The following is a 23,817-nucleotide window of genomic DNA, read 5'->3' as shown; positions in this document are numbered from 1 at the left end:
TCTCGCTTATGCCGAACAAGACGGGGCCGTTTGTTTGGTTTCCCATAGACTCAATGGGAAAAAAATTCGCATAAGACGAACCACCCAACTGTACTCTTCTGTTAAGACGAACCTTCGCGGTGATCGACAACGCTGGCGATTCTGCGAAACGAACACTGCGGTTGATGGGGCATTCAGGCGACCGAGAAAAAGCAAAAAAGCAAAAAAAAGCGCTTCCCAGAGCAAAGACGCGAAGCAAATCGCGACGCGAAGAGCGTGAGATAAACGAAAAATCACACCATCTCCCGCTAAAGGGGACCATGAGGCGATGTGAAGCAGCGTTTCGGCATGTAGAGCCCACATTTCAGAGGGGGAGAGGGGAGGGAGAGCGGTAAAGTGGAGAGGGTTTGCGCATGCGCAGTAAGGGTGGTCATGCCGCACACCACCACCGGATTGAACTCCGCAATAAGATGCTTCACATCTAAAAGACCGGTCCGCGGGTAAGCCGCTATCCCCCTCACCCCCAGCGTGTGGGTGGGGGAGGTGCGGGTTTTATCAGCAAAGAAAGCAACAAAAACAGTAGGGGGATTTACAACTGGGGCCCCCAAGCCATTGCATCCTTTTGTATTCCCCTCCCGTTCTTCCGTTTCCCAGCTGGAGTACAAAGGAGAACAGAAGAACACAAGAGCTTGGGGGGCAAACGAAAAACAAAAGAGAGAAAGCGACAGCAAAAATTGTCTGTGCATTGTGCATTACAACCAAGCACGAAACTGAAACCACGTTCTCGGCGCACTCCCGTCAGAGGGGTCAGGTGCATTGTCATCGCTATCATGCAATGGCGGCCGAGCACATTTTATGGTCAGTTCGCGAGGGTTCGCGTAGGACCTGTGGCGTCGTATCTGTTCCCAGTGAAGTGCAAATTGTGATGAGCCATTTTGATTATGGAAGTGCACGACAAAGGAAGGCTATTTTGTACACTGAATATAGCTGCGCCGCGTCTTTTTCATGTGCGCGAGGCTTGTGACCGTGACAGTATTGAAAGTTGAGCTAGTTGGTACGGCAGCATGTTTGTGTACAGCGCGAGGAACGACGAAGACGGTAAGAACAGAAGGGACACGGACGTTTCCTCTTCCGTGTCCCTTGTGTTCTTACCGTCTTCGTCGTTCCTCGCGCTGTACACAAACATGCAACATGTTGTGACCGTGAGTAGTGGGATGGGATATCTTCAGCTGCACGTCGATCAGGAAAAGTTACTATGGGCCGAAAACAGGAACATATCCGGACCTCGAAGAAAACCTTGCAGACTTTAAGCAACTCAGCGTATGCAGAAGTGATCTTAAGAGCCAGCAAAACAGGCTCAGAGGAACTGCCAGGACAATAAATGTACATTATTTGAAGGAGGATTGTGCTTCTCTCTCTCTCATTTGTAATCGTCAACATAGGAGCGTGCTACAGTTTTATCATTAAAATGTGGTAGCAGTCATCATAGAGTTTCCTACAATACTTACTAGAGGGAACTCTGGCGCTAGTGTCTATGGGAGCTGCAACGCATGACGCTTCAGCCAGCACGGGAATGATGGGTAGTACACAAATTTGTCTAAACTTCGTACTTTCGGCTCTGTTTGCTTCTGCGTCGGCTGCATCCACTTTGTCGCAAAACGAATTTCAGCAAAAGTCAGCAGTTTCACTTCGCCACTTTAACTTCTTTAGGCTCAGCGATTCAAATCTGGTCACGAAGTTCACAGCGGTCTATTCTTTTATCCGAAACGAACGCCAAAACACGGCAATAAACAAAGCCACAAGTACGTTTGAAGCCGCAAGCACGAAGACTAGGCAAATTTGTGTACTACCCATCATTCCCATGGTAGCTGAACGATCGCAGTGCCAGAGTCCCCTCTAGTTAATTTTAGGAAACTCTATGGCAGTCATAAGTTTCCTAAAATTAACTAGAGGGGACTCTGGCGCTGCGATCGTTCAGCCACTATGGGAATGATGGGTAGTACACAAATTTGCCTAGTCTTCGTGCTTGCGGCTTCAAACGTACTTGTGCCTTTGTTTATTGCTGTGTTTTGGTTTTCTTTCGGATAAAAGAATGGATCGTTGTGAACTTCGTGACCAGATTTGAATCGCTGAGCCTAAAGAAGTTAAAGTGGCGAAGTGAAACTGCTGACTTTTGCTGAAATTCGTTTTGCGACAAAGTGGATACAGCTGACGCAGAGCCAAACGGAGCCGAAAGTACGAAGTTTAGACAAATTTGTGTACTACCCATCATTCCCGTGCTGGCTGAAGCATCATGCTTTGCAGCTCCCATAGACACTAGCACCAGAGTTCCCTCTAGTAAGTATTGTAGGAAACTCTATGGTAGCAGTATCTTCATGAAATTTTTTTTATTTTTGAACCCGTGAAATCAGGTGCTCGTACGATTCGTGTAATACTCTGCTTGAAGAAGGCATAGTTTTTATCTAGATGAGCCAAATAAATGCTTTTTCTTGTCTTTTTGCCCCCATTGTAAGTCTACCCTATTCAGTGTTTTCAAGTAACATATTTGGATGCACTTGGCATGTTAGCATGCCTCTTTTTGGGGGCACTTCTGATGAACCGAACTCCTGATAAGACGAACAGATGACCGTGGTCCCTTCGAGTTCGTCTTAACGGGAGTCTACTGTATATGCAATTTATTTGTTTATTTCAGTTTTCTCGGCTAAGTAGCGTTGGACAGCACACAGCTGTTGACCACTGCAGTTCTCTCTCGAGTTTTGTAAGACTCTCCTATGATCAAGGTACACAAAATAAATCCATAATATGATTGTTGAGCAAGTGTTCAAGGGCCCCTTTCAATTCAGTTTTCTTATTTTGGCCAACTATGTCAAGACCGCCAGCACCCTGTCCCATATGCAAGAGCTGTAGTAGTGGGGAGTTCTCACATAAACTAAAGTGTGTAGACGGTACTTGAAAATCAATAGAGGCTGTCTTGCCATGTAGAGCAAAGAGATTGTTTGCTTACACATTGCACAGAGCTCTTCAGAGAACGTGAGTCTGATTTGCAAATGTTTGAAAGGAGTTTTAAAAAAAAGTACTAGGGTTTTTTTTTTTTTAATCATTAGTAATGAGCTGGCATGTGAGGTAAGCTTTATTGAACAAAGGGAACCCTGCTTTGCAAACAGCCCTGCAAGGTGTTCTTAATAGCCATGTCGGCTGTGGGATGCCATTGTTGTGCATTTTTAAAGTTTGATGGAAAGCAGTAGGTGAGGTGGTCTTGACCCCTTGGCAATTACGAGTGTGTACGATGGGCTTCATGCACCATCTACTGTTTGGACCATTCGGCCAAGGTGGGAGGGGCACAACTGAAAGAAGTGCTGTTGGGTCTCTGAGATCTCATACTGCAGTTATTGCTGTGCTGAGGTGATTGATGAAGCGGTCACGGTGAGTTAATGGAACATTTTTTATGCAAGTCGACACTGAGGAGCGCAGAAATGACCTGGGAGGACATCACTTTCCACCTCTCTCGGCTTCAAGGCTGGTGTTGTAGAGCCCAAAAATCCTTTCCAGCAGCTCAAAGCTACCAATCGAGAAGCGCCACCAGTTACAGTTTTATCTGAGCCATTTGACAAGAGAGCTTGGCATCGGTTGCATCATCAGCTCTTCCACGCTAACCAGCTCAGACAGTGGATTTGACTGTCCAAAGTAGTACCACAAGAGAAGACGGCAGATGTAGCCACATGGGCCAATCAATAGTATGAATTGTGGCTAAGGCTACACCATCTGGGTCCTGTTTCAGATGAACGCTTCTGGGAAAAAGGATTCCAGTATGCAGCCTCTGAGGCTCCATTCCTGGCCCCTTTCATGCCACAGGTCTTCACCAGCGCCAAGAGCGCCATGCTGCTCAAAGTCTGCAAGCCTCAGGTGTGTGTGACATGCCATCTGAATCGATTTTTACGGTTTAGTACTAATAATTATTTCGTTTTGATGAAGATGAGTTTGCCCATGAAGTGGGCTTGCCAAGGGAAGCAAAAGTGCTTTGTGCTCACTTGTATTCAGGTAATAGTTGCCGTTTGCAAGAACAGAGGGCAGGACATGCGGCCCAAAACATGAGTTCACAAGACATGAACATGTGCTCGAGGTACCCCGAAATACTTGAACATTAAAGTAAAATTTTTTCTCCACTAGCTTGTGGGAGCATCCGCAGTCTACACTCGTGCGGGAGCTGGGCTCTCCTTCACTTAGCTGTTGAGCCTCCTATGAGCCACTTAATGCATTCCAAATATGGTGGTTGAACTTCTTAGTAGAAGTGAAAATGTGCAGTCTAGAATCAGCCACTATTCATCGGTCAAGCTGTTGCAGGACAAAGCTGTTGTGCACCATGTGGCACAACCAGATGAACACGGGTGTTGGGCCAACTGGGCGCTGTGCACAGCAAACTTTGCTACATGCACTGAGTGGCCACAGTGAATGCAGGAAGGGAGTTTTGAGGGCTCATTTCTTTGTTTGGTAATCGGAAGATGAAACCAGCGAAAAAGAACAACCAGCGCTTGTCCTGTCTTCTTCACTGGTTGTTCGATGGAGGCGAAAATGTTTGAGGCCCGTGTACTTAGATTTAGGTGCACGTTAAAGAACCCCAGGTGGTCGAAATTTCCGGAGCCCTCCACTAAGGCGTCTCTCATAATCAAATCGTGGTTTTGGGACGTTAAACCCCAGATATTATTATTATATTCACTGGTTGTTCTTCTTTGCTGTCTTCATGTTGTTTTTCGCTGGTTTCATCTTCCGATTACTATGAACCAACTTGCCCAGAAGGCTACATTACTGAACTTGTTTGTTTGACACAGCCTTAGCTGATAATGAAGCCGAGGAAGGTATAGGTGATTGTACTGTTTCAAGTGTAGTGTACTAGTAGTTGGGATGTAAACCAGTTGTTAGACTGCGCTCTTTTCCTTCGTCCTTGTTTGTTGCATGCAAAGATGCTAAAAGTGGAATTCGTTCCCACTAGGCCGATGAGCAGTTATACCGTAAAAACCGGAATATAGGTCGAATTTTTTTTCAAAAAACAGCCGTAAAATGTCGACCCTCGTCTTATATACCGGTCACTGACAGAAAAACTTCACAAGTCTGGCCACCATGGGCAATTGAAGTCAACCGTCTCCATCGCCATCGCAATCATCGGTGTTGCTTTGTTTAGTGACGATCTCGTCTTGCGCTTTTGTTGTTGTCTTGTGAATCTATTTGGGCTCCGAGGTGCTTTTTTTCTTGTTCTCGACTGGTGGCCGATGACAGTTCACCGTGGCGTTCAAGAAAGCAGCGATCGAGTTCGTGAAGGCACGAAGAAATCTGGTCTGAAGTGTGTGAAAGGTGTGTTGGGATGCTAGCGCACGTGAACGCGAGCAGGAGCCGTGAGTCACAAACAATAACTGAAAGTTTATCTTTGCATGGGTGTTCTCGCTGCTCCAATCTCGCCGGATACTATTTCTTTGTTGCTTCCTGCGATGCCGGCCGCTCTGGTTACAGCGGCACGTGTGGCTATGATCAGCGGGCAGATTGAGTGCACCACAGAAGCATTCACTACTGGCAGACGCTGAAGCATCACAAGCATGCAGCAAACAAAAGAAAACTTTGTTTCAGGGCCAGACGAAGGTTGCACAGTTTAACCGAGAGCTGTGCTCGCGTCGTGGTTGCTATCGGAGACCTCAAAGTGCATCCAAATTAGCGCTGTCAAGACGTTGTGACGTTTTACAAGGATAATGCTTGAGCCCATCTTTTGGCTTTCTGCCATGTGGAACTTACGTGTCAGCACACATGTAAACAAATGGAATTTTCACTGTGCACCATTTGAAATTGTGTTTGTTTCACGGTAAAGGCACCTTCTTAAACTTTGGCCATTCCGTGTACTTTTTTTTTTTTTTTCGGTTTTCAGTAATCAGAAGTGGGGGGTTTCGACCTATATTCCGGTCCGAACTATAATCCGGTTTTTACGGTACATCATGGCATGCAGAGTGGCCTCCTATGGAGCAAGCAGCTGCGACCCGAGTTGAGGCTGTCCTTCAGCAGCCGGCAGCTGGCCCAGGCCAGGGAACTGTCGGAGCGCTACGGTCGTCTCATGGAGTCTGAACTGCAGCTGCTTCCACTACCCAAGTTTCGCCTGGGGCTTGATCCGCACATCAACAGTGAGTGGTGCTGCGGAAGTTTTTCACCCTGCTGCTGTTGAGCCTGCCGTTGCTACGATATATGACGTGATTCTCGCATAATTAAGTGCCTTGGAATTCCACCAGATAACAGGCTGCTGGATTTGGAGCTGTTGTTTACTGAAAACCATGCATGTTGGTCTTGGTTTCAGAAGAGCCACCGTTGATTTTCATCGGTGCACTCAAAGGTGGCATTGCAAGAGCATTCTTGAAGGCTGCCTTCATCAGATCTTGTGATCACCAAGTAGATATGAGCTTCGAATCCCTAGTAGCACGGCTCAAGCTCGCAGGATATGTCCTAACGCTTTTGATGAACAAGTTTCGAAAGCTAGCATTTGGCAGCTACCCAAACTGAAAAAAATGCCCCCGCCTCCCCGAAGGGAATCGTGAGGAAATGCGAATGCATTTCTTGTGCCGAGAGTGCGCGGCGTAGTAATTTTAATGGCGTAAAGCTCGACACAACGATGCACTCAGGTGTCTCCCTTTTGGGCGCCTCTTTCAACGAACGCTTCCTGCGTGCGTTTGTAATCACCTCAGGGATGTTGCCACCGCCTTCAGTGCAGCACAAACGCGTTTAGAATGCGCTGTTTTCAAGCTGTGCCAAGGCAGCACAAACGCTACAAACGTGTTTCAAATGCACTGCATTGAGGCGGTGGCGCAGGGAGGAGAGAGAGCGAACGGCGAGAGAAGGAGCGGCAAAGCACTGCACCTGCCCTCTCCTACATACTCTCCACACACGCGGGAGCTCGGATGTGAGCGCCCTCACAAGCCAGAGCGCGCTCCTCCTCTCCACTCACTCTCCGCTACTACGCCCACACCACCTGCTCTGGTTGCTAGGGGGAGGATAAGCGCGGCGCGCCCATAGCTGTTGCTATGGGAGAGGGAGTGAGAGCGCAGAGGCGCGCGGACAACACCGGATGCCTCACATAGCCCGACTAAGAAATGTAGGGGTGTGCGAATACTCTAATATACGAATACGAATTGAATTCCAACCTTTCGAATAGTTCGATTCGCGAATCGAATATGAAGTATTCCGTAACTCGAATATTCGATATATTCGGCGAGTCTGTTTGGTTGGCGGGTGAAACACATACTATACTTTGAGACTGCACAGTCTGTCCAAAAGTACACAAAGTTTGAATGTCACGAACCTGAGAGCACGCAGATTAAATTGTGGTCGTGACACAGCCGAGCCGCGAAACTCAACTAAGACAGCCTTTTGTTTGCGCCGCTCGCACAGGCTACACTATGTCTCACTTCCTACACATGCAACAGTTGTAGATACACTTGGGAGGAATCGCAGACTGCAATTCGCGAGCACAAAACGAAAGCGCGCCATTACGAACCGCAAAACCATGTACCACGGCTGCCACAGAGAATATTACTGGCGTGCAGCACTGGTTGCGTCGCGTCGCTGCGCGGCCGATGATGATGATGATGTAGAAGTGGCCTGCCTCTTTGTAAAGGAGGAACACGCTCAGTGTCGTGGCCTCAAAAAAGAAAAAGGGAAAAAAACGGAATCAATAAAACCCGCACGCGACAAAGGCAGGAGATGCGCACGCAGCAGCCTAGGTCCCAAGTTCGGCGTACAGTTGTCCACCACTCAGCTGGCTGGGCGGCACTCGCGCCACCTCTCGGCCACAGAGCCACCCAATTTCTCTTCTCCTTTCGCAAACGGGATAGAGGTGGCGCTTGTTTAACTTCTCCGTTGACTTGTCGAAGCTTTTCTCGTGGACATATTCATAGTCAGTGGTGGTTAGTTAACGCGTCTGTAACCACTCTTGCGTGCGCTTTTTAACTTTTTCATTTTTAAATTTAATTTCATTGTTTAGTCCTCTAGGCCAGGGCATCGGTTGATGCCTGCCCGTTGCAAAGGGTGGGGCCACAAATCGAATCCAATCCAATCGCTGGCTCCGCGCCGCTTGGCCGTTTGCGTCATTTCTCCGGGCAATCCGAAACTACCAAGTCCCTCGCAATCGGAAGCCACGCCGACGTGTCCTGCTACCGAATTGTATCCGCGCGAGCTGCCGGAAAACGTCGTCCAACGGTCCTGCTGGTCAGGTGCGACATGAGTGAACGAACGAAAAGTGCCATTTGGAAACATTTCTTAAAGAACTCGGCCCAAGAGGCAACGTGCAAAAGCTGTGACATGAAACTTCGCACACCATCGAGTACGACGACGCCACTTGCGAATCATCTCAAGAACAAGCATTTTTCTTTGCGCAGTGTGTTCATGAGAGACAGCGGTAAGCAAGGACGACCAGACGAAGCACAGCCGCTCATCAAAAATGCGTTGAAGTGGGGCAAGGACCTGTCGCAGCGCGAGAGAACGGCGATAACCACAAGGATTACCTGAATGCTGGCGCTCGACCTCCAGCCTTACAACTGTGTCGAAAATCGGGTTTCAAAGATCTGATGAACCACATGGAGCCTTTGTACAAGATACCCAGCTGCACTACATTTTCAAGGACAATCATCCCGGAGTTGTACCGAGACATGGTCATGGCTGTGAAGGAGAGAATGCACGCGGACTTCCAGGAAGGCGTAGAGTCGATCTCGTTGACAAGTGACATGTGGACGTCGAGGTCTAACCAGAGTTATATCAGCCTGACCTGCCACTATTTAACCTCCAACTTCGAGATGAGAATGAGAAGCTTTGCGTTGGAAAAGCGGAGCGTGACCGAGAGCCACACTGCTTGCAACATCCTAGAGCACCTGCAAGCTATGATGGATAACTGGGAGCTGCCACAGCAGAAAGTGCCAGTCTATGTGGTGACGGACAATGCACGAAACTTTCACGCGGCCCTTAGGGGTATTTCTTGCGTCCCAATGCACTGTATCAGCCATACACTGCAACTAGCTATAAAAGATGCCAAGGAAGAAACAGCAGGAGTGCCTGCCATTCTCAAGAAGTGTCACACAATTGTTGGCCATTACAAACACAGCGCCCAAGCTGCGGCAAGTCTGAAGGACTGCCAGCGACAAATGGAGCTCTCAGTTCTGGAACTTAATCAAGATGTGGAAACAAGGCGGAATAGTGAGAACGACATGCTCTCACGTCTTGTGCAGCTGAAGGAAGCCATTTGTTTGGAGCTGGCCACCTCTGAGACAACTTTGCCCAACCTGGGACCACAGGAGTGGAAAGCTGTGGCTGGACTAGTCAAAGCTCTTGAACCAATCGCATCGGCGACCAAAGATCTTAGTGGCCACAAATATGCAACTTTGTCATCAGTGGTACCGTTTTTGTATTTAACACAGATGGTTCTGAAATACTGTATTGCAGCTGATGATGACACCTCAGAGTTTTCTAGAAATGTGCTGAAAAGCATGAGGACAAGGTTTCCAGGGCAGGACGAGCAAAAGTATTATGTGCTGGCCACCGCCTGTGACCCAAGGTTTAAGGACCTCTCCTGTACTGAAACATTCCAGGAAACAAGGCTCTTGGAGCTTGCAAGAACTCAGTTGCAGCTCCCTCCAGAAGAAGAATCAAGTGACTGTGTCGAAGCGTCGACATCTAGAGCTCATAAGGAGCGTGTCAGCAGTATCTGGGACAGCATTGAGAAGCTGGCGGCGTCATCAGAAAGAAGACACTCCCCCGAAACAGCCAACATTGAGGAGCTTAAGCGGTATCTTCGTGAGCCCACTTGCAGCAAGGACCAAGACCCTCTAGCATGGTGGAAAGAAACAGGCAAGCAGCACTTCCCAGAATTGTGCAAGATGGCCATGAAATACATGGGCATTCCCGCAACAAGTGTACCAAGTGAAAAGTTGTTTTCAACGGCTGGTAATACCCCTGTCACACGGCCACCACCGAACTCCGTTTATCTCCGTTCCGCATTGAACTACTTAATGGAGCTTAACCAGAATGGAGTTGTGGCCGTGCTACACGGATCGGGGCAAGCTTTCGACGGTTGCCGCATGGGGCAGAAACAGCGCTGCTGCGCTTGTCGAAACGTTCAATTTTTTGCCGGTGAAGTCGCCTTTTTAAAGCAACGAAAACGTGTTTTTGTGTGTTGATGAAGTGCTCGGAATCACCATTGCTGTCACAGTGCTTGTGCGTGCGCCTCACACGTGCAGAAACAAATATGGCGTGACGCTTCACAGCATGCTTCACAGCGGCGGCTTGGCGAGGCGTTGGTGTGGAGAGTACAAGCGCTGATGTCCGAAAAAATACAACTAAAACTTACACTACGGAGCGTGAAATGCTACGCAAAAAAAGAGCATAGTTTTTAAAATTATAATTGAGCTCATTAGGACGATATTGCTAGTGCGGTTTTCAGTGTAGCAGTAGCTGGCTGGGAACGAGAGTACTCCATCGAACCGAAATGGTCATTACCGAACTCCCTCCACCAAAAGCTCCATTTAACTTCCTCAGCGAAATGGTGACCGTGTGACATGAACCCCATCTCCCTCGAGGAAAAGACGAGGGAGTTAAACGGAGTTCACGGGCGCCCGTGTGACAGGGGTATAAGATTGTTACGGCCCGGAGGGAGAAGTTGACCTCAGATCACGTACAACAGCTGCTTTTTTTGCATGAGAATTTTAAACATTCATGCTTCTTTTAAATAAACTTGTTATTCGATATTCGATTCGATATTCAGCTTTTTTTTCTTAATTCGATTCGGTATTCGATTCGAGACTTACTATTCGGTATTCGCACACCCCTAAAGAAATGCATTCGCATTTAAAACTGGCCCAGCAAGAAGTTGTAGCAATTCCTTGCGTACACAAGGTCTCACACAGTTTGAAATGCCCATAGACTTTCAAACTAACACTTATGTCAGTCATGAGAGAAATCCATCCTGAACGTTATTTCGAATCAAGGGTAATGAACTTTCCTATTTGCCATGCAAGCCACCAGTTCCATCGAGCTGAATGTTAGCCAAAGTGTAAGAACAAAACGAGGCCAGCCATGCACAAGAGATGGTCACAGAGCCCTGGCATCTAGGGGAAGTGGTTTTTAGTTATAAAGTGTTCTTTATTATTTGAGCTAGGATAATGAAAACCTCAGGGTCTATGTGTTTTCATGTTCTGATATGAAAAATTAACATAGCTTTTAGGTGCGCTAAGCCACTAATCTTAAAATCATTCATGAGCTCATCATTTGATCACATTCCTACCGAACTGGCTGCACATATCTTGCTGTGTTAAATGTCAGCGGATTCCACACATCTCAAGCAATGCAACAAGTGTAGTTTTATGATTCTAGCTTTTCTACAATGAAGGTTATGGTGCTTCGAAATTCTCATTTAAATGATGGAGAAAAAGCACTAATTTCACTCTTTATAATAAGTCGAACCCACTTTTAACGATCCCACATATAACGATCTATCGGTTATAACGACCATATTTGGGTGCACTTGCGATTTTCCTATGCTAACCATTGAAGCTGCGTCCACATATAGCGAACATTTTTCAAAGCCTCCTACTTTTACAACGAACACTTCAGACACGGTCGCGGTAAAAATATAACGCATACGAAGAGAAAAAAAGTTAAAACAGGCCTCCTAAGCATGAGAGGGGCGCGTGCCCCGCTCCAGTTTACTCGCGACAAAGATCGGCGAGCACCGCACGCAGATTTCGGACGCTGCGAGCGAGGTCGCTCTTTTTCCAGCTGTTTCTTCAGTGGCAGAATGGCGCAGTGAGGGAAAAAAAAAAGGAGGCAGTATGAAGCCTTGCGGTCAGCTTTCGCACGGTAACCTTTCCTCACGCCGTTCTCTGCAGCTACGACCGCCTCCGATGAACCAAACAATGCATTGGAACGCAAGAAGGCATAAATGCAAGAAGTGATAACAGCGATAACTTTCCATCGAATAAAGGTTCACTGCGTCCCTAAACTCGTCGACGCCACAATGGGCCGCAAAAGGTCGTCCGTCTTTTCGGTAACGGCAGAGGCCGGTCGATCAGTGATTACGACTTCCGCGCGATTGCGGCGATGCCTTCGCGGATAAGCATCCGAAAAAAGCAAAGGCGAGGTGGCGGTCGTTGACGAACGTGCCATTGTGACTTATAGCCGACAACCTTATCACAGTCATCTGTAGATATCTGCGCGTCTGCGCGTGTGGCATACGCCGTACAATGTGCGGACTGATGGCGATACGAGCGCGCCATGCTGCCATTCGCAAGTTCGCTGCCGCCGCGTCATGCGAAACCGCTTTAAATTGCACGTCGCTTTATAAAAACTAAAGTAGCTAGCTGTTGTTGAGCGGCGCGGGCACCGAGAAACGTCGATGCACTGACAGCGAGCGCGCATACTACGTGTTTGAGTAGGTGACAATTGCGCCGCGCGTCCTCGTGCAGGGCCGCGATAGCATCGCGGAGACGTAGAGTGCGCGTTGCCTGCAAGTGTTTGTCTGCGCCGCGTTGAACGAACAGGCTACTTGCCGCACCCCTGCACGGTCCAGAGTGAAGCAGGCACGGCAGTGACCCCAGCAGTGACTCCGCGAGCTCGAGTAGGCGACGCGCTGCACGCAGCTAGCCAGGTATGATAGGCTCCACGTGGCGGTAACGCGCTTCGGTGAAACGGTGTTAGTTCATTGCATAGTTGGTGAGTTCACTCGTGAGCACGCAGCGGGCGTCGCTTCACGACGCGAAAAGGCTTAGCTTGTCACCGGAGGGGTTGTTAGCACTTTAATAAAAAGTGCACAGAAAAAAAAAAAGACAGCTTGGCCGCTAAGCGCACGTTTTTAAGGGCGAGTCCATATACAACGAACTACTGATATAACGACCACTTTTCGCGACACTTTCGAATTCGTTATAAACGGGTTTGACTTAATTTATAACTTCTCAAAATTACATCGTATGTCTCCCCTGTGCACTTTCTAAACGTTCAGGTTTCCAGCACAACAAAAGTTATCGAGATTGACGGTGCCAAAGCTGAGAAAAGCTTGTCAGAAGATTGCAAGGTTACGAAAAAATGAAACTAACGAAATAGCAAAAAACAAAACTCTGTCCGTCACTGGTGTGACATGAAATGTGGTTACGGCTAAAACAATGATCTAGGATGCATGAAAAGGGGCGAAAGTATGCATCAGTAGTGGCAAAATGCAAAAAATCACATTTTCAAAAAATTGATCTCTTATGCAATTTTTGGTTCCAAAAAGTAGCTTCTGTCCATAAAGTCTCAATGGCGGCCTCATGGTGTCGCCAGGTGGTGCCAGCAACATGACAGTGAATAACTACTGCTACTTAAGAAGTAATTCATCACACTTGTGAAAACGGTTGTGGTCTATACGCATTGTGCACCGCCTATAGAGGCGCCACTGATAGCCACCTAGCGGGCGCCGCCGACAGTACGTGCGGGAAGCCGGGCAGACGACAGCGCTTTGCACAGCTTTGCTGTGAGGAGATGAATGAAGTTCGCGGCTGCTATTTCCCCTTCGTGCGGGTGCCAGACAACTAATTCTGCACTGGCAGCTGCAGGAAAGGCGCGGGCCTCTACGAGCGCGCGCGCATCGAAAAAACAAGTATAAAAAGGCGCCGGGAGCGCGCCCGCGCGCCTCTTACCCTCTCCGCAGAAGACACCACCGACACAGCCAACGAACGCGAAAGATCGGGATATTCGAGAAACAAAGCCGAGCCAGCGGCGCCGTCTGATTCCGCAGACGAATCGGTGAGAGGATCTCGCCCTTTCCCTAGATTTCGCTGTGCTACGCACAGACGAATCATACGCACCTTCCCGAACCCAGGCGCGAGCCGATACAGGCAATGCAAGCGCAGCAAGCGCGCGGGGGCAGAGTCAGTCAGTGAGGAGTTAGTCGGCGAACAGGTTATGTCGTTCTAGTGATAGCATCGTTCGCTCGACCGCAGAAGACGTGTTGTTTGATGATCTAGTGCTGTGAGTTAAGTATCAAGAGATGACAGTGACAAGTTTTGAAGAGGGTCGCCGAGAAGACATGTGATGACCGACTGCGGAGGAGAACGAACGTCCGCGTGGAGTGAATCGTCATGCCGGTGAATATCAAAGGTGCGCCGTGCAGACCAGCGTAACAAGATCCAGCTATGAGGTGCAGCTCGTGGTGAACATCCGCTTTGCTTTGTTTAGAAAGGTGACGTCTGAATCACTTCTTGTTCTTTCTGAAGTCAACCATTGCTGCATTTCTGTTTCTGTAAATAATAAATAGAGAACTTAGCTTGTAATAGCGCGGTACATGTACCGCGCTAGTACAAGCTAAGTTCATGGATGACCAACTCGCCCGAACTACAACACTTCTGAAATATAGAACGTTTGAGCGAAGTGCCCTGCACGGCGGTCGAACCGAACCAACGCATGCTCAGGCTTATAACTTTGGTCGTCTACCAGTGTCAACATGAACGAGTGCATCCAGCGAGCACCGATATGGCAGAACGAAAGCAGTAGAACAAGAAGCGACGTGTTAACCCGCACAATGACAAAGCGGTTCGTCTTTGCCAACGAACAGCGGCGATCCATTGCTTCCGTGGCTCTTGCTCAGGAGGCCTTGCGGTAAGTGAGCAAAACCGTGTTCCGGGCACGTTTTTGTAGGTGTTTGAGCACTCCACTCCCCAGCAATTGTTATTCGACATCCCTTGAAGTTTCGGCCACCACACATACGACGAACGTTGCTTATTTCACTACGGTAACGTGAACAACGCGGAAACACAGGTACAACGACGTAGGAAACCACGGCGGCCGTCTGCTTGCTTTCCCGAGAGCAATGATTGAGTTCGCCGCCTATGGCGCTTCCGTCGGCGTGCACTAGGCGTATAAGATGCGACATAATTATAGCGCAAAAATAGAAAGTAAAATAACTCTGAGAAGAGAAGAAGAAACACAGTGAACAGGACGAGTAAGGGTGAGCAGGAGTGATGTGATGGCGAGGAGAATGGAAAGGAGGATGGGAGAGGACAAAGCAATGCATAGGTGATTATAATTTAGTACAGCGATGAGAGAAGGTGAGAGGGCCTTGTACAATATGGTGGTATAGCAAGGGGTGGGAAAGGACAGTGAGCTGGAGTGACCCGAGGGCGAGGAGGAAGGAAATGAGAAGGGGAGGTATTGCATAGCCTTGTACTATAGTATTGTATGCAAGGTGTGGGAAAGGAAAGTGAGCAGGAGTGATGTGAAGGCGAGGAGGAAGGAAAGGGAAGGGGATAGGAAAAAAAGAAAAAGAGCATGACCTTATTTTTAGCTTTGTGTAGCCTTGTATAGTATTGTATAGCAAGGGGTGGGAAAGGAAAGTGAGGGTGAGCAGGATTGAAAGGCGGACGGGAGGGTCCAAGGCAAAGCATAGTTATGTATAGTATAGCAATGGGTGGGAAAGTAAAGTGAGGGTGAGGAGGAAGGAAATGAGAACGGGAGGGGGTAAAGGCTTGCATAGCCTTGTGTAGTATTGTATGCAAGGTGTGGGAAAGGAAAGTGAGATGTAGGGATGTGAGGGCAAGGAGGAAGGAAAGGGTAAGGTATTGCATATTATCCTCGTATAGTATTGTATGCAAGGGGTGGGAAAGGAAGGTGAGCAGGAGTGATGTGAGGGCAAGGAGGAAGGAAAGGGTAAGGTATTGCGTAGCCTTGTATAGTATTGTATGCAAGGTGTGGGAAAGGAAAGTGAGCAGTAGGAATGTGAGGGCAAGGAAGAAGGAAAGGGTAAGGTATTGCGTAGCCTTGTATAGTATTGTATGCAAGGTGTGGGAAAGGAAAGTGAGCAGTAGGGATGTGAGGGCAAGGAGGAAGGAAAGGGTAAGGTATTGCGTAGCCTTGTATAGTATTGTATGCAAGGTGTGGGAAAGGAAAGTGAGCAGTAGGAATGTGAGGGCAAGGAAGAAGGAAAGGGTAAGGTATTGCGTAGCCTTGTATAGTATTGTATGCAAGGTGTGGGAAAGGAAAGTGAGCAGTAGGGATGTGAGGGCAAGGAGGAAGGAAAGGGTAAGGTATTGCGTAGCCTCGTATAGTATTGTATGCAAGGTGTGGGAAAGGAAAGTGAGCAGGGGTGATGTGAGGGCAAGGAGGAAGGAAAGGGCAAGGTATTGCGTAGCCTCGTATAGTATTGTATGCAAGGTGTGGGAAAGGAAAGTGAGCAGTAGGGATGTGAGGGCAAGGAGGAAGGAAATGGTAAGGTATTGCGTAGCCTCGTATAGTATTGTATGCAAGGTGTGGGAAAGGAAAGTGAGCAGGGGTGATGTGAGGGCAAGGAGGAAGGAAAGGGTAAGGTTTTGCGTAGCCTCGTATAGTATTGTATGCAAGGGGTGGGAAAGGAAAGTGAGCAGGGGTGATGTGAGGGCAAGGAGGAAGGAAAGGGCAAGGTATTGCGTAGCCTCGTATAGTATTGTATGCAAGGTGTGGGAAAGGAAAGTGAGCAGTAGGGATGTGAGGGCAAGGAGGAAGGAAAGGGTAAGGTATTGCGTAGCCTCGTATAGTATTGTATGCAAGGTGTGGGAAAGGAAAGTGAGCAGTAGGGATGTGAGGGCAAGGAAGAAGGAAAGGGTAAGGTATTGCGTAGCCTTGTATAGTATTGTATGCAAGGGGTGGGAAAGGAAAGTGAGCAGGGGTGATGTGAGGGCAAGGAGGAAGGAAAGGGCAAGGTATTGCGTAGCCTCGTATAGTATTGTATGCAAGGTGTGGGAAAGGAAAGTGAGCAGTAGGGATGTGAGGGCAAGGAGGAAGGAAAGGGTAAGGTATTGCGTAGCCTTGTATAGTATTGTATGCAAGGGGTGGGAAAGGAAAGTGAGCAGTAGGGATGTGAGGGCAAAGAAGAAGGAAAGGGTAAGGTATTGCATATTATCCTCGTATAGTATTGTATGCAAGGTGTGGGAAAGGAAAGTGAGCAGTAGGGATGTGAGGGCAAGGAGGAAGGAAAGGGTAAGGTATTGCATAGCCTCGTATAGTATTGTCACGTGGTCGTGACGTCGACGAAGACAGCAGTCGGCGTTTGTAGGATGAAACTGTTTATTTGGCCGAACTTGTGGCCGGAAAATGAGAACTAGAACTACAGCAGTGCACGCTGTACAATGATAGCGGCGAACAGGGCGTCGTCCGTCGATCAACTGACAAGCGGTCACGCGCGTCGGCTTTTATACAGGCGCTATCGAACTTTCCAGCAATATCGCTGGTGGCGGCGTAATCTCTAGACAAAGCTGGAACATTCGCGTGCGGGGCGCAATCTTAACAAACCGATCTACTACAATCGCGACGCTTCTAGAACACTACTTCGCGGACAGCGTCGAGCGTTGATAACCGTCTCTGCCGGTCAAACCCGAATACATCAAAACAAGACAAGAAGTGGGCGTGGCAATGCCCCCCTCTGAAAAAGCATCGTCCCGATGCTTGTGAAAGAACATAGAAGACAAAAAAACAAGTGCATACACAAATAAATTACAATAACAAAGAAAAAAAAAATAGAGTCCCCAGGCTCGCTAACGCGCGAGAAACGGCTTAAGGCGCACGACATGGACGACTTCAGGTCGCGCACGGCGCCGCTGAGAGTTCGTAATGCCGTCTGGGACAACCTCATAGTCGAGTGTGCCCAGGCGTCGAAGTACCCTGTACGGTCCGAAGTATCGTCGAAGAAGCTTCTCACTAAGTCCTCGTCGGCGTATTGGCGTCCATACCCATACACGGTCACCGGGTTGGTATTCCATGTGGCGTCGTCGAAGGTTGTAGCGGCGGCTGTCAGTCGTCTGCTGGTTCTTGATCCGTAGGCGGGCGAGCTGTCGTGCTTCTTCGGCGCGCTGTAGGTAGGTGGTCACGTCGATGTTTTCCTCGTCGGTCACGTTTGGTAGCATGGCGTCGAGCGTCGTTGCCGGGCTCCTTCCGTAGACCAACTTGTATGGCGTCATCTGCGTCGTTTCCTGTACGGCCGTGTTGTACGCGAAGGTCACGTACGGAAGGATGGCGTCCCACGTCTTGTGTTCGACGTCGACGTACATGGCCAGCATGTCGGCGATGGTCTTATTTAGACGCTCGGTGAGGCCGTTGGTCTGTGGGTGGTACGCGGTGGTGCGGCGGTGGCTTGTGTGGCTGTATTCCAAGATCGCCTGAGTCAGGTCAGCCGTGAACGCCGTACCTCTGTCGGTGATGAGAACCTCTGGGGCGCCGTGTCGAAGGACGATGTTCTCAACGAAGAACTTGGCTACCTCAGCGGCACTGCCTTTGGGCAGGGCTTTTGTTTCGGCGTAGCGGGTGAGGTAGTCGGTAGCCACGACGATCCATTTATTTCCGCAAGTCGACGTTGGGAACGGCCCCAGAAGGTCCATCCCGATCTGCTGGAATGGTCGCCGAGGAGGCTCGATCGGCTGAAGGAAGCCTGCTGGTCTTGTGGGCGGTGTCTTCCGTCGCTGACAGTCTCGGCACGTCCTTACGTAGCGAGTGACGTCGGCGGCAAGGCGCGGCCAGTAGTACTTTTCTTGTACTCGTGCGAGCGTTCGGGAAAGTCCGAGGTGTCCAGCCGTTGGGTCGTCGTGCAGGGCATGCAAAATTTCTGGTCGCAGTCCCGAAGGTACAACGATAAGGTAGCTGGCTCGGGCCGGAGTGAAGTTCTTCTTTACGAGGACGTTGTTTTTCAAGGAAAATGATGCCAATCCTCGCCTGAATACTTTTGGGACAACGACGGTCCTGCCCTCCAGGTATTCCACTAGACCCTTCAGTTCCGGGTCGGCTCGCTGTCGTTCGGCGAAGTCTTCGGTACTTATGGCTCCCAAGAAGCTGTCATCATCCTGGTCGTCGGGCGTTGGTGGGTCGACGGGGGCACGAGACAAGCAGTCGGCGTCGGAGTGTTTCCTTCCGGACTTGTAGACGACAGTAATGTCAAATTCTTGAAGTCTTAGGCTCCACCGTGCGAGGCGACCTGAAGGGTCCTTCAAGTTAGCTAGCCAACACAAGGCGTGATGGTCGCTCACAACTTTGAAGGGCCTGCCGTAGAGGTAGGGGCGAAACTTTGACGTAGCCCAGATGATGGCGAGGCACTCCTTTTCTGTTGTGGAATAGTTGACCTCTGCTTTAGACAGCGACCGGCTAGCATAACTGATAACCCTTTCCAGTCCGCCCGTCCGCTGCACAAGGACGGCGCCGAGTCCTATGCTGCTTGCATCGGTGTGAATCTCCGTATCGGCGTATTCGTCGAAATGCGCAAGTATCGGAGGTGTCTGCAGGCGTCGTTTCAGTTCATGAAATGCTTCGACTTGCGCTGTTTGCCACCTGAATTCGACGTCGGTCTTCGTGAGCTGCGTTAGTGGCTAGGCGATCCGTGAAAAGTCTTTGACAAAGCGTCTGTAATAGGCGCACAAGCCGAGAAATCGGCGCACGGCCTTCTTGTCGGTGGGTGGCGGGAAAGCGGCGATGGCAGCTGTTTTCTGCGGGTCTGGGAGCACTCCAGTCTTGCTGATCACGTGACCCAAAAACAAGAGCTTCTCGTACGCGAAGCGGCACTTTTCTGGCTTTAGGGTGAGCCCGGAGTTCTTGATTGCTTGAAGTACGGATTGAAGTCGCTGGAGGTGTTCGTCGAAGTTCGAGGAATACACAAAGACGTCGTCCAAGTAAACAAGGCAAGTCTGCCACTTCAAGCCAGCTAACACAGTATCCATGACTCGTTGGAAAGTCGCAGGCGCCGAGCAAAGACCGAAAGGCATGACCTTGAACTCGAACAGGCCGTCCGGTGTTATAAAGGCGGTCTTTTCTCGGTCTCTCTCGTCGACTTCAATTTGCCAGTAGCCGGTCTTGAGGTCCATCGACGAAAAGTAATTCGCGTTGTGGAGTCGATCCAGGGTGTCGTCTATCCGTGGGAGAGGGTACACGTCCTTCTTTGTGATTTTGTTCAGGCGACGATAATCGACGCAGAAACGTAGGGTCCCATCCTTCTTCTTCACTAACACCACGGGAGACGCCCACGGGCTGTTGGACGGCTGGATGATGTCGTCGCGTAGCATTTCATCGACTTGTTTCTTAACGGCCTCCCGTTCCCGCGTCGAAACCCGGTAGGGACTCTGACGGAGTGGTCGAGCATTTTCTTCTGTTATGATGCGGTGCTTAGCAAGGGGCGTTTGTCGGACCCGCGATGACGACGAGAAACAGTCCCTGTATTCCTGCAGAAGGCGTCGGAGCTGTTGCTGTTGGCGAGCGGGAAGACTTGGGTTTACGTCGAAGGGTGGCTCAGGGATCGTCGTCGTAGCTTCGTCAGAATCTGAAAAGGCAAACGCATCGCTGACGGCCAAGATTTCTTCGATGTATGCAATCGTCGTGCCCCTGCTCAGGTGTCTGTATTCCTGGCTGAAGTTCGTTAGCATCACGCTTCCTTTTCCTTCATGCAACCGAGCAATGCCCCTTGCGACGCAAATGTCACGGTCTAGCAGCAAACGCTGATCGCTCTCGATGACACCTTCGATGTCTTCAGCTTTTTCGGTGCCGACGGAAATAATGACGCTAGAACGCGGCGGAATGGTCACCTGCTCTTCTATCACATTCAATGCATGGTTCCCTGGCGTCGCGCGGGGCGGGAGCGCTTTATCTGAGGTTAGTGTTATCGACTCGGACCTCAGGTCGATGACGGCGCCGTGTTCACTTAGGAAGTCCATTCCAAGTATTGCATCCCTGGAGCAGTTTTGTAGGATTACAAAGCCCGCAGGATAAGTCCGGTTATTGATGGTGACTCTCGCCGTGCAGACACCAATCGGCGTTATCAGATGGCCTCCAGCGGTGCGGATTTCGGGGCCTTCCCAAGCGGTCTTAACTTTCTTCAACTTCGTGGCGAAGGGCCCACTGATGACGCAATAGTCGGCTCCAGTATCGACGAGAGCGGTGACGTTGTGGCCGTCGATGAGAACGTCGAGGTCGCTAGTTCGTCGTCTTGCGTTGCGGTTGGGTCTCGGCGTCGGGTCACGGCTGCGTCGGTTTGTTCCGCTGCTTCCATGTTGCGTCGTCGGGTCTTCTTTGGTCCGCAAGATCTCGTCGTCAGGGGTCTGTCTAGTTCGCGTCGTGTTCTGAAGGTTTCGTCGCGACGTCGTCGTCGTCGGCGGAGGATCTTCGGTAGTTCGTCGTACAGCAACCGCACCTCCATCGGTTGCTGCCCTTAGTTTTCCGGATACGGGCTAGGCGACCGGCCCCGGTTTGGGCCAGTGTACGGCCGGCGGTGCGGTGACATGTAGCGGCCGGGCGACGGCGAGCGTGAAGGACGTCGTTCTTGCCACTGCGTTCCGGTTAGGTAGTCGTCGATGTCGCGAGGCCGTTCGCCTGGCTGCGGTCGCGGCGCGTTGATGGCGAATCCTCGTAGTCCCATCTGTCGGTACTGGCAGCGGCGGTACGTGTGGCCGGCCTCCCCGCAATGGTAGCAGAGCGGGCGGTTGTCAGGGGCGCGCCAGACATCGGTCTTCCTCGGGGTGTAGCGCTGGCCGACAGGTGGGCGGTAGGGCGTCGGTGGCGGCGTATGGCCGACAGGTGGACGGTAGGGCATCGGTGGCGGCGGCGGCGTCTGGCGACGGTACTGCGGCGGTGTATCGTCTTGGCGTGGGCGTGGAGGAGGAGCATGACGGCGGGCTGCAGCAGCATAGCTCATAGCTTGCGGCTGCGGCTCTACTAGCTGAGGCGCACCGAGTGAATGCTGGATCTGCTTGAGGTTGCGACGAAGGTAGAAGTTTTCGCAGCTCCTCTTGCACGATTGCTCGAATCGTCTCACGCAGGTCGGCGGATCCTAGCGCTTGAACGTCGGCGTAGCTTGTGGTCGAGAGGCTGCGGTTGTATTGCCGTGTTCGCATCTCAAGCGTTTTCTCGATTGTTGTTGCTTCGGAGACAAATTCTTGGACGGTATTCGGCGGATTCCTCATAATGCCAGCGAAGAGCTGTTCCTTTACTCCTCGCATGAGGAAACGAACCTTCTTTTCTTCAGGCATGTTGGGGTCAGCGTGGCGGAACAGCCGGGTCATTTCTTCCGCGAAGATGCTCACGTTTTCGTTCGGGAGCTGAACCCGTGTCTCCAGCAAGGATGCGGCCCTTTCCTTTCGAACGACGCTCGTGAACGTCTCCAAAAAAGCACTATGAAAGAGATCCCAGGTTCGAAGCGTGGACTCCCGGTTCTCGAGCCATGTTCTTGCTGCTTCTTCCAGGTAGAAGTACACGTGGCGCAGCTTGTCGTCGGCGTTCCAGTTGTTAAATGTTGCGACCCTTTCGAACGTCTCCAGCCAGGTTTCGGGGTCTTCACACGGCGAACCACGAAATGTCGGCGGCTCCCTGGGTGGCTGCATCACTATCGCGGCAGGGTTCGCTGCGGCCGTCATCGTGCCTGTTGTTCTTGTCGCCGTGGCTTTTGGCTTATCCGGTAGGAGTCCGTATTGGGGGGGTAGTCCTTTCTGCCGGGCTGGTTCGAGGATCCGGGTTGTCCTTAGAGTCGTCTTCTTCGCGGCTTGGGCTTGGGTCAGCGCTCCGCGGTGGCGTCCGGATCATGAAGCAGCACCTCCACCAGATGTCACGTGGTCGTGACGTCGACGAAGACAGCAGTCGGCGTTTGTAGGATGAAACTGTTTATTTGGCCGAACTTGTGGCCGGAAAATGAGAACTAGAACTACAGCAATGCACGCTGTACAATGATAGCGGCGAACAGGGCGTCGTCCGTCGATCAACTGACAAGCGGTCACGCGCGTCGGCTTTTATACAGGCGCTATCGAACTTTCCAGCAATATCGCTGGTGGCGGCGTAATCTCTAGACAAAGCTGGAACATTCGCGTGCGGGGCGCAATCTTAACAAACCGATCTACTACAATCGCGACGCTTCTAGAACACTACTTCGCGGACAGCGTCGAGCGTTGATAACCGTCTCTGCCGGTCAAACCCGAATACATCAAAACAAGACAAGAAGTGGGCATGGCAGTATTGTATGCAAGGTGTGGGAAAGGAAAGTGAGCAGTAGGGATGTGAGGGCAAGGAAGAAGGAAAGGGTAAGGTATTGCGTAGCCTTGTATAGTATTGTATGCAAGGGGTGGGAAAGGAAAGTGAGCAGGGGTGATGTGAGGGCAAGGAGGAAGGAAAGGGCAAGGTATTGCGTAGCTTCGTATAGTATTGTATGCAAGGTGTGGGAAAGGAAAGTGAGCAGTAGGGATGTGAGGGCAAGGAGGAAGGAAAGGGTAAGGTATTGCGTAGCCTTGTATAGTATTGTATGCAAGGGGTGGGAAAGGAAAGTGAGCAGTAGTTATGTGATAGTGAGGAGGATGGAAAGGCGTAGGTGAGAGGCCAATGCAGAGCATAGTTATATATTGTCGCGGTTAACAACGTACAGGGGGCTTTATTGCAAGAAACAGAAACACGTTGTTCTCTCAGAGACACCAAAGGTGAACTCTCCAAAAACACCTTCTTCTGTTAATCGTGATGTACCTCTCGAGCGAATCAGTCATCTTTCTCGGTGCCAGTGCATAGCTAGGCACAAATAGGGACGTGGCATTACTCTCCCTCCAGAGCTCGCATCGTCTCGATGCTTACCAAGTAGCAGCCGATGTACAGTTAGCTAGTGGATGTCCGCATCAGTCTGAAAGATACGGTTTCATGCGCACCATGTGCACGGTCTCGGGCAGATGTTGACGGCATCTTGAGCAAAGTGAACCATCAGCAACGATCTTGTAGGTTACGTCGCTGAGGCAGTGTAGAACTTTATACTGTCCGAAGTATCAGCGTAGAAGTTTCTCCGACAGGCCTTGCCATCATACAGGGGACCAAACCCAGACTCTTTCC

At 50.2% G+C, this 23,817-nt stretch overlaps 1 protein-coding gene and 1 long non-coding RNA gene across 5 annotated transcripts in view; both read left to right on the top strand.

Annotated features, from left to right (window-relative positions):
• The window catches only part of LOC119372695 (gamma-tubulin complex component 6), a 318,918-nt gene that overhangs the window by 136,681 nt on the left and 158,420 nt on the right, over positions 1-23,817 (top strand). For all 4 annotated transcript variants that reach the window (XM_037643145.2, XM_037643144.2, XM_049419622.1 and 1 more), the window contains 2 exons: positions 3,758-3,882; positions 5,966-6,137. In XM_037643145.2, the coding sequence (XP_037499073.1) occupies positions 3,758-3,882; positions 5,966-6,137 (297 nt within the window). The remainder of the gene's footprint in view (positions 1-3,757; positions 3,883-5,965; positions 6,138-23,817) is intronic.
• On the top strand, positions 12,705-15,811 carry LOC125760034 (uncharacterized). The gene is made up of 3 exons (XR_007417699.1): positions 12,705-13,381; positions 14,876-15,168; positions 15,765-15,811. It is a non-coding gene; the product is annotated as an uncharacterized LOC125760034 (long non-coding RNA).

Source organism: Rhipicephalus sanguineus, chromosome 10 (assembly GCF_013339695.2).
Source record: "Rhipicephalus sanguineus isolate Rsan-2018 chromosome 10, BIME_Rsan_1.4, whole genome shotgun sequence".
Lineage (NCBI taxonomy): Eukaryota > Metazoa > Arthropoda > Arachnida > Ixodida > Ixodidae > Rhipicephalus > Rhipicephalus sanguineus.
Note: the sequence above shows the minus strand (reverse complement) of the source record. Positions and strands in the feature narration are given on the sequence as shown.